General features: G+C 39.3%; 1 protein-coding gene across 4 annotated transcripts in view; it reads right to left on the reverse strand.

The window, feature by feature from the left end:
• Window positions 1-10,483: 10,483 nt before the first annotated feature.
• ATP6V1H (ATPase H+ transporting V1 subunit H) overlaps window positions 10,484-11,368 on the reverse strand; it is a 39,587-nt gene continuing 38,702 nt past the window's right edge. For all 4 annotated transcript variants that reach the window (XM_042870140.1, XM_042870139.1, XM_042870137.1 and 1 more), the window contains one exon: window positions 10,484-11,239. In XM_042870140.1, the coding sequence (XP_042726074.1) occupies window positions 11,179-11,239 (61 nt within the window). In that variant the 3' untranslated portion in view covers window positions 10,484-11,178. The remainder of the gene's footprint in view (window positions 11,240-11,368) is intronic.

Consider the following 11,368-nt stretch of genomic DNA (forward strand, 5'->3'; position numbering starts at 1 on the left):
TCAGTAACCTTCTGAAGCATGACAAGCTTTTGCAGGATTATACCAGTTTTTCTCATCAGGAACACAGATGGTGCTCATTTACTGTAATCAAGAATTGAGTTAGAGAGGACTGTGTTCTGCGCTGTCAGGCTGCAAAGACCAAACAGAAGGAACAACTGAGATGGGGGAGGGAAAACAGAACTCACTGTTGCACAGCTGTTACACTTAACGTGAAATGAGTCAGCATAGGAAAGGCAGTGACATCAAGGGCTGTATGATTAATAAGTAAGGTAGCACAAAACTATCTCAACTTTAAGCCTACTTAATGCTATCTACAACTTTGTATGCATTGAATAAGTTGTGAGACCACTGCAAAGGCACCAATGAAACAAGATTACCTGTGTGATGCTAGCAAAACATCATAGGAGTTGCACCAGAAACAAACTATTCAAAGAAGGAAAACAAATTTGGTGGAAAAAAAACTGAGACTGCAGAAATGACATTTCTCTTCAAGAAGAGAACATTACCATAGAAATAGAATTTTGCAATCATAAATAACCATCCTAAGTCACTTAGGTAAGAGTGAAGTGAGAACTAGCATATTTGACCACATATTCTTTCAAATACAAGACAAAAACAAATTCAGGTATTTATTTACATACGGAAAGTATATTGTCATACTATGTTTGTTCTGTGTGAAATACAAGTCCAAACAGAAGACTCAGTCATAAGATAATGATGAAGTGCCACATTTACAAAAGCTATTTTGCTCCTCTACAAAAGAATGCAAAAGGTAGTTGTGTGTAACAGCCTAACTCTTTTCTTCCTTTTTTATTCTTGTGTCACAGTACTGCAGCCTTCCCCAGAAAACTACAAATCTGACCCAAAAACAAACACAGTGCACCAGTTGGTAACTAAGGCTCTGGTTACTCACCCACTTAGTAGTTGCATGCATGCTTCTCAATCAGAGGCTTATTATTTGTATGAGGAGGTATCAGCTCCATTACAGATAACACATACAGCTTATGTGTCTTTAACAACCTCCCCATAATACACGAGTTTCATGCCAGCACTTTCTGAATCTCTCATACATCAGATTTATGGTGCGTTTAAGTGTTTTTTCTTTTGGTTGTTTTTTTTTTTGTTTTGTTTTTTTTCCATTGTGACTTGAGGAAGAAAACAGACTTGACAATACATTTAAGTCCCACTGGAAAGAGAAGCTGTTGGTGTTTCTAGGTGATTTTGCTTGAAATGATCTTAAGAGCTGACTAGTGGGAGCAGTTACTGTTAAAGAAGGTAAGCAGGTATACGAAAATATCACAAAAATAAATTACAGTATCCTTGCTGCTACTATCTGCATCTACAAATTCAAAGACTCATAGCTCTTCATGGAAACCCATTAAGCCCTGGGAAAAATACATGAGGAAACTCAGGAATGTCTGTCTCACAGAGCTGCATCATCATTGCAGACACAAAGGTCTAGTCTTAATCCCACATCTCAGGAGAGATCACTACAAGGATCTGCCCTTGGGAGCAAGAGATCACGGAATTATGCTTTATAAGGGATGAAATCAGGAGTAGTTCTTACGCTGTGGGCAGTGCAGCAAGACACAGCTGGTGCCTCAGAGGCCCAAGGTGCACTGGCATAGTGCTCACTGTGGTGAGCCTGGGGATCCCTAGCAGTGCCACACACTGCTCATGGTGCCCCATCAAAGAGCTGGGCCCTTCTGATGAGCTCTCTGCTGTTGAACAGAAAGCAGTGACAGCTTGATACCTTGTCCAAGAATGGTGGCTTGATGACCCGCTAACTAGGAACCTGCCTCCGCTAACTGGATTAAAACCGGCTATTTTCATAACAGAAAATGACATGTTCATGTTCATTCAGACATGTTCATGTCAGAACACAAATTAATTTTGTATGGCCTTTTTAGCTTATTTTTAAATCCTATTCTGCAACAGCAGTTATTCCATAACTTTTCTAAGCATTGGAGGATTAATTAAGAAGCGTCATTAAATTACACTAGACAGGAGGTCCCAATAATATTGTAACCTTCATCCTTTCTTCCTCATGCAAAACAAATCTACGCTGAGAAAAACACCATCTGTCCCTTTAGTATTTTCCAGACACATTCCCGTTCTGCCATTTCAACATCTTTGGGAAAAGGACACGTTTTTTCCATTGTAATGTTTACTGTAAGCAAATTCCCAAATGCCTGGAGAAGTTTAATAATGACAGTGAGGGTGGTGAGGCACTGGAACAGGTTATCTGGTGTTGTATCTGATGCCCTGTCCCTAGAAACTTTCAAGGCAAGATTTGATAAGGCCCTGGGCAACTTGATCCAGCTGTGGATGTTCCTGTTCATTGCAGGGGAGCTAGACTAGATGGCTCTCAGTGGTCCCTTTCAACTCTAAGGATTCTATGATTCTTTGATCCCACTGTAAATGCCTAAACTTTCTTTGGCAATTACTGAATCCAAAGTATCATAGCTAGGAGATACTGAAATACACAAATTGCTACGCAGTTGGGCAGTGTAGTCCACAAAATACCCAGGAGAAAAGTCAGTGCAAAAGACTTTAACCGTTGATCATCAGTAATAAGTCTCTCTGAAAGTGAAACAAATTGTTATACTTGGCGTTTCAAGTATATAAGGTGTCAGTTAAATTAGTTGAAGTCTGATACCAGGAATTCAACCAGCATGTCAGGGCCTCAGAAAGATGGTTTTGTACCTACAGAGCCCAACCAGTACATCCTACCCCACAGGATATGTATATGAGATGATGTTCTCTCAGTGCACAGGCAAAAAGACAGGAGTACAATTATCAAGTCATGAGCAAGCCTCAGAGATCTGGTTCTATTCCTGCCCCAGGCAATTCAGATAGGAAATAACTTGTCATTTTATGAAGAGACAGGCATGTTTCATCTGCAATTTCTAACAGCTTCTCAAAATAGGAAAAGATGAAAAATAGTTCTGAAGGAAGAAGAAACAACTCTCACCCCCAGAAACGTTGTATGAAACTACAACAGAAAAAAACATGACTTCTGGCTTGACTGGTGTTTTTGCTTTGGGGAGGGAACAGGTCATGCAGTCATGTGGAAAAAAAGAAAAAGGAGGCTGTACATCTAAGTACAGAAGGAAGTAAATTGGCAGAAATTAGGTATACTCAGAACAGACCATGTAAACCCCTCTATTTCTTTTCCAGCCTCCTAGAAAACAAAAAGCCTAAGTGGGACAGCAAGCAATTCTTCAACATCTTAGGAGTCAGCGTTTGCCTCAAGACAGGGTACAGAAGTATGGTGAAATGCCTTTAGAAGAACATGAGCACTACAGTGATGCCTCAGCTTATGTTCTCAAGGGAGCTTGTTGGTTGTTCTCTTTCCAAAGGAAAGCAAGAAGCAGTTTCATCTACAGAGGTGGGAAAAAAGTCACTGATATAAATTCTTTACAACTTATGCCAAACAATTTGTGAATAGTTGCAGTGCAGCTTCAGCAGTCATCCTCAATATACTGATCTCTTCTGGAATCTTCTGGAATATTCCCAGTTCAGTTATTACTGTAGGATCCAGGTCAGGCACAAAGCAGAAGCAAATAGCTTGAGATGGCACACCATAGGAATTTCAAATGAAATTCAGCCTGAGACACTGAGCAAAATAGATGGCACAGAACAGTTTATTTTAACTAAGATTTAACTTTTTTTTCATATGTTATTAATAGCCCCTGCATAAGCAGTAGCAGAGGTCATTTCAGAATGTTACTTGAGAGCTGGTTTACATTTCACTGTTACCAACATATGACTGAAAGGAAACTGATGAGAAACAAAACACAAGGAATATTTTTAATAATTTCATTTCATAATTGTTTCACAATTTGAGAGTACGTTACATAATTCTACTTGGCTATGGAACCCAACGCACACCAATTAGTTTTCAAGTACCACGCTGGTTATGCCATGGATTCTGCACCTTGTAAGCCACAACCACAAAGAACACAAAATACTTCTTTTACAAGCACTGCATGAAAAAAGATCTTCAAGAACACAGTCTTCAGAAACAAATGTCATAAAATGATGATTACCATGCCATCTTGGGGCAGGAAAGAGAGATAAATGTATTAAAAACCTACTGGTTTCAAGTATCTTATGTATTTATCATAACTGGTGGTGTAGGATTAGACCATAAGAACAAATTAGCTTTTTTTAGCCCAAATCATGATTTGTTGTATCTGCCTAGACTGCAACACTTCAGCAATAAAAGAACTAAAATTCAAGCTACTCTACTCCATTACTGTAAAAAAAAAATATATCTTTCTTCATATCTTCAAAATGCACAATAGAAATGAAATTGCTTTGCTATTTCCTATTAAACAAGCTGCCAACTTTAAATGTTTTTGTTTTCTTGCCAGGTTGACAGGAAAAGTGTTACTTTAGACAGAAAGAGTAATTGTCCAAGATGAGAAATGAGCAGGCCTCACACTTCAAAAATAAAGGGATAGAGAGAAGGATAGTGATGGTATCTGAGGCTGCACTGAAGATGATCCAGTAAAGACGACTGTAGACAGCAGATCTACCTAATTGTTTTAAGCAGCCTCTCAATGAAGAGCTTTTTTGTACAAAGCACTGGGTGGCTGGGAACTGTAGCTGCATTTGGAAACAGAATTCATACACTAATTTGATAGAACAGCCAACTTAGCATTTGCAAGTTAAATAAAAGTGAGAAAAAAAAAAAGGTCTTTATACAACCAAAAAGACATCAGATAAAGTAACAACCTTGCCACGCTTCCAGAACAAGGAAAAAAGAGGCAGAAAGAAAAGATAATGGCTAAAACAAAAATCCAAATGAAGACTACATAAGATAAAGGCAAGGCAGAAGATCAGCTCCGTTCCATTCTGAGACTAGGATGCCTGTCATGCAACTGTATATAACTGATGCATGATTTCTCATGCAATGAACCAGGTAATAGAAAATTTAGACTGTGTGTTGATGACATGGACACAAGATGGTGAACAGAGTATGAAAAGGATCTCAGGGCTTTGATGGATTAATCCACCACTTATCCTTGATACAGAGCTGCACCTCACAACTCTTATCAAAGCTGGCAACTACTATATCCAGCTAGGAAACAATAAAAAGGAAGATTCAAGTAATCTTCAGCCAAGCTCCTTCCATCTCCAGGAAGGGCACAGAGGCATAACAGGACCCACAGGCTGTTATCAACAAGTTACAACACCTAGTCCCCACAAGACCGCCAAAGTTTGCTCCAGCTCAGCTTTGGCCCAAGATAAAGGCTATTCAGATGGACTAATTAAGGTAGGGAAATGGAAATCTCCACAGAAATGGAATACAACGAATTTATCCTATAAAAGGAATTCATCAATTTAAGACATCAGTATTTCAGTTTCTTAATTATCAGCTAATGTTGATTATGATGTAAAGCTTTGTGATTAGACATCCTACTTATTCCTTTTTTAACCTTCCTCACATGGCCTTTTGAAATGCCTCCAATGATTTTTTGGAAATTATTTAAAGTATTGAAGAAAAATTTAGAAATAGTAAATTAACCAACCTGTTAACCCACTCTGTAATTCTCCATTAAGTGTTAAAGCTTGAATTGAAAGCAGTTCAAAGAACAAACATACAAAAAAAAAAAATCAAACAGCAGTGGATTCATACATGCGTATCTGGATAGGAAAGAAACATTTGATTCACGCCTGCTAGCTGGAGAAGTCAAATCCAAAGCAGCTCTCTGAGATTAAAGCATCGTATGATCTCTTAAGCAAAAAAACGTTGCAACATTGAAACATCTTAAAAGTGAAAAGAACGTTTTTAGAAAATTATTTTCCCATTTAGTATTCAAGTCAGATATTTTTTACCTATCTAACCAATCACTAAAGTATCTTGCCCTGCATTTGTATACAACCACAACCAAACAATTAGCTGTGAACCCCATGCAGGCAAACTACATGAATTGTATATTAGCCATCTAAACAAAACAGGAACGTCATATTTTGCACCACTTTCTTAAAGCACACTGACTTCAGTTCTGCATCATTAGTACCTTCTCCTGCAAGAAAAGATTCTAAAAACATAACAGCTCTGTAGTATTTGAATCAATATGCTTGCTTTGCCACAACCACCAACGAGGCTTCTTCAACAATATTATGGTTGAGCCAGATGTACGGGGCTTTATTAAAATAGCTGATGACTGCATTCAAAAAGTTTTGTAGTTTTTAAGCTTTGTCTCTACACAGAATCCAGCCAAGGCAAAGTAGCTGAAGAGCCTTTAAAAAGAAAAAAAAAAAAACAACACATCGCAGAATCACAGAATGGCCAGGGTTGGAAAGGACCTCAAGGATCATGAATCTCCAACCCCCTGCCACATGCAGGGCCAACAACCTCCACATTTAATACCAGACCAGGCTGCCCAGGGCCCCATCCAACCTGGCCTTGAACACCTCCAGGGACGGGGCATCCACAACCTCTCTGGGCAGCCTGTTCCAGCACCTCACCACTCTATGTAAAGAATTTCCCCCTGACATCCAACCTAAATCTCCCCTCAACTTAAAACCATTTCCCCTTGTCTTGCAATTATCAACCCTTTCAAAGAGGCGATTCCCCTCCTGTTTCTCAAGGACACCAAGATGACTCATGAAAAATGGAATGGCTCTTTGATGCAGATTTAGTTTTCCCTCAGAAAGACTAATTGTGCTCATCTAGGAAAATCTGTGATATTACCAGGTTAGAAAAATGTGGTGCCAGTGCCAACATTTATACGAAGAGCTTTAAAAATTCTCTTCAATAAAGATTAAGTTCCCAGAGCACGAAATTTTCTTGGATACAACCAAAGAGCAGAAACAACTAACCGTTCTTCTATTTCTACTGTTGTGCTCCTTATCATAGAGTAACTTAGCTTTCAAGCAACAGTAAGGCTAAGCAGCAGGTCACAAAAACCATCCTTAAATAAAGACACTACCTGTTTCTAGCACCTTCAGTACAGTTTTACAGATGCAGTATTCATACCTTAAGGAAAGAAGCTGTAGATCTATTAGATCACAACTCAAACTGGTGATTGAGCACCTGGTGAAGATGAACTAAGCATAGGCAAATTGTTTGCAACTGTGTTCCTCAGGTGACCAGAAAGGGTAGATCCAAGATGGAACCACCCTGGGTTCATATAGGCTCATTTAAGGGACAGCCACTAGAAAGAGGATGTTTCCTGGACCTAAGTTGCTTCCTGAGAAGGAGTGCTGTGCAGCCAGAGGGCCCCTTCACTGGTTGGGTGAGTTTGACACTTATTTCTGCAAATGACTACTGGCCTATTTGTAAATACTTGGTCAGGTATTGCTAATTCAGTGTTTGAAGGTTTTTCCAGTGTTTGTTTTGTTGCTTTGTTTTTGTTTTTTTGTTGTTTTTTTTTTTTTTTTTTAATATTGATTTTGGAATTTAAGGGGAAGTGAAAATGATCAATGATCATCCTTGTTTCTAGCCCAAAATCTGTCTGCCTCTTCATCCAGGCTACATATCTAACAGCTTGCAGGAGCAATAAACATGTACTAAGCGTAGTAAGGCATTTTCCACGGCTCAGCCCCAGATGTCAATACTGTTCTTCCACTTTTCCCTTCTCTCTTCTGCTTTGAATGGTGCCAGGTTCTTTGTATTGTTGTTGCTTACTGTAAATCTGGACCAAAAGTTTAGAGAGAATCTTCTGAGAAGATTAACGTAAACAGCAGAAATTTTAACGCCTTGCTTTAGGAGTAAGCTAGCCATCTGGTCCATAAAAGCTCAGCTTTGGTAATCTCTAAGTCTCCACTTGCCAGAGCAAAAGAAGGAAGCTGCTGGCACCTCATTCTCTTTCCAAAACCAAGCTGTACCCACACTGTCACCACAGGGCCCTGAAGCACTATATCTGCCACCACAGCATCTACCTGCAAGTCTGTGCTAGATTTTGGGAGCAACTGAATAAGTTAAGTGATCTTCTAATAGGTGAACAGTACTGAACAGTCTATCTCATAGCAGTAAAAGCTAAAGCTAATCAGAACTTTTCAGATTAAAAACTGGCACAGTATAAAGTTTTATAACTTAGTTGAAATTTAAAGGCTTCTAAAGTTTAAAAGCTACAGGACAACTCTGTTTTCTGACTGTGAATCCAAGGCCTTCCAGTGCCTACAGGAATAAGGCCTGTCATAGGATGAAAGGTGGAGAACCTTACACATGGGTAGGTTCTTGTACCTACAAATTGCTGCTATGCCAAGGCTCTCCAGGACCTGCAAGATGCAGTAGGTGCTCTTGACTCCTGCAGAAATCCCAACTCTGGCATAAGAATTTCACAGTCCTGGTTCAGATTAGCTAGCTAGTCAAGCTTCTAGGCTTTCTACTGTACAACTGACCCAAGGGACTCAGTGAAATCACAACTCTTGGGCCAAGCAAGTCAGGGCTGGAAGTGTCAGAGCTCACATGTTTCACAGGTACTAGAGTATCCATACTTCACCAGGCTGTAAATGAAACACCACTTTTTAAATTATTATCTGCCAACAACAAATTTCTCAGGAAAATGAGGGAAAGCACCAAGCATTGCACAGCTTGGAAACTGTGACTGCGTAATTAAGATAAAGTCATAGAATGGCTTTGGTTGGAGAGGATGTTAAAGATTGTCTAGTTCCTGTCTCCTGCCACAAGTAGGGCTGCCAACCACTGGATCAGGCTGCCCAGGATCCCATCAAACCTGGCCCAGAACAACTCCAGAGATAAGGCATCCACCTCCTCTCCAGGCACCTTGTGTTATTTCTTCCTAGTATCTAAACCTGCAATGAGGTCTCCCAAGAGCTCTCTTCTCCAAACTAAACAACCCCAACTCCCTCAACTTTCCTTTATAGGAGAGGAAGGAGCCCAGCCTCCAGCCCTCTTTGTGGCCCTCCTCTGGAGTTGTTCCAACAGCCTGCATCCTCCCTGTACTTTGGGAGCATACCATACTCCAGATGAGGCCTCATGAGGGCAGAGTAGAGAGGGACAATCACCTCTCTCTTTGCTGGCCACCATTTTTTTGAAGCAGCTCAGGACTCTGTTGGCCTTCCAGGCTGCAGGAGCACACCACTGGCTCATATTGAGCTTTCTGTCCACCAGAACCCCCAAAGCCTTTCTCTGCAGGGTTGTTTTCAAGATCTTTGGAGTTTGTACTCATATCTGGGACTGTCCCAACCCACATACAATACTTTGCACTTGGCCTCATTAAACTACATTAGAGTTTCACGTGCTCACTTTTTGAGGGCATCCAGGTCCCTCTGGATGGCATTCCTCCCTACTATTGTCTCAATTACACCACTCATTTTTATATATGTAGTAACATTAGCAAAGCAAAAGAATAGGCTTTTATAATAGACAAACAATAGTTAGTTGCTTGATGACAACCACATACTCCACAAACTCCTGCTTTTGCAGGCATGGGTATATACCATCCCCATCCACACTTCACTACTTTGTGCCCAATGTTACAACTGTAACCACAGAATTAACTTCTACAGCACCTTCAAAAGAAGTCTAGGGTTCTACTTATATCAGCAAGAAGTGTGACACAAGGATCTTATTTATGGAGTGAGAGTTGGCACTAAGAAACCGCAGTCCTTCACCCAGAATGCATTCCAAGAGCCTCATTTCAAACCAACTCTTACCTGGTCCAGATGACTGAAAACTTGCCAAGTAGTCAGTGCACACACAACATACATCCTGCAGGTTAGCTTTATCAGAGAGCCACATTCATGCCTCAAACACTCCTGTGTGGTGCCAACTGAAGTGTAAAATCAGGGAAGACCGATTTTCAAGAGCACTGACTCATACTATTCCAGCAGCTTTCTGGACAACCAGTATTCCTCATCACTGTGGGAACATGCAGCACTGAAATAAGATCCATCCAGATAACCCTCAAACTGAAATCAGTAAATTCTATTCAGACCTTATCTATCCTCATGATGCTAACTTCAGTTTCCAATGCCTGTTTCTTACATACATAAGCAACCATTAATCATAATGGGAAATCATTAATCTATATAATTCACTTTTAATCCAAGAAATCATTACAAATTGTTATCTCTCTCACCCTTGGTTGGTGGTCAAATTTTAGTTACCTACAATGAAAATCCAGACTGAGAAAGAAATTTGTTTTCCACTTAAGTATCCCATGCTTCTTCAGAAACCCGTACCACACAGATTTAAGTCACATTCTCTTATATCTTATCATTTAAAAGTGAATCATGAAACACTAAGCAGTTAATACTCACAAGTGCCTGCAGCCAAGTTCCTGCATAAGCAACACCATTTTTGCATTCCAAATCAATAATCTTTAATTCTCTGATGCTTGTATCATTTGCACTACATGCTAGAAAATTAAAAAACTTGGCAGGCAAATAATTTTACTTAATGTCAAATGAAACATGATGGATTTTAGAATGACACCAAAATTCTAGCTATTGAAAATATTTGTAAATGTTAATAAAAACACTCCCATGAAATTCCAAGTTCAACTGTTACTGAACATTTTTATTAAAGAGCAAAAATCACTTGATCTTCAATCTATAATTTAAACATTGATTGTTTACACGGCTCCACTAATTTTTACTGCATCAATTTTCATTAGATTTCTTCTTCTCATCTCCCAGCCCATCTTGTACACTTTTGTCTCAGAAAAGGATAAAAACCCCACTCAAAACTGCCCCCACATATTTGCATTTATTTACGATATTAAAACTGTTTTGAGACTCAGTATTTATTTTAGTACTGTTAATCATCAGTTTTCATGCTGTCACATTCTCTACAGAACACCAAATCAAAACTCTTAATTTCTCTGGAGATAATATACAGGGACTTATGTTCACTTTTCCCAAAAGGTCAAAACACTGATAAGCCACTCAAAGAACAGAACATTTTTTCTAGGTTAATAGACATGGAATGAAAATAATATTCTTTATTATGAGAATAAATACATAAAATAAATGCAATATATTAGCCATATTTACTCAGATATATTCAGAACAAGATAGACATATTCATCAGAACTAGTTGAACAAGTTTTTACTAAGCCAACAACACTGGAGGAAAGCTGGAAAGCTTACACACTAGTAGAAGGCAAAGAACATGGACTTCACTATTTTCTTGATATTAGAAGACAAACATTTTAGATAGAAGCACAATCTGCTTTGCACTGATGGAAGTGTTTAGCTCCGTGCAGTGGCCGTTTGAGGTTGTTCTGACTGCAATTGCTTCCCAAGGTACTCCCTGAAATAACAAAGAAAAGTAGTTTGAGAAATATTCTGGAAAGAATGGAGTAATATGGTAGTAGGAATTACAAAGTGTCACGGAGTTGACCAGATCAATCTATGTCCGTGACAGGGGCGACAGGCCTCT

This window comes from Lagopus leucura, unplaced genomic scaffold (genome assembly GCF_019238085.1).
Source record: "Lagopus leucura isolate 7727_CA_CO unplaced genomic scaffold, USGS_WTPT01 Super-Scaffold_100002, whole genome shotgun sequence".
Classification (NCBI taxonomy): domain Eukaryota; kingdom Metazoa; phylum Chordata; class Aves; order Galliformes; family Phasianidae; genus Lagopus; species Lagopus leucura.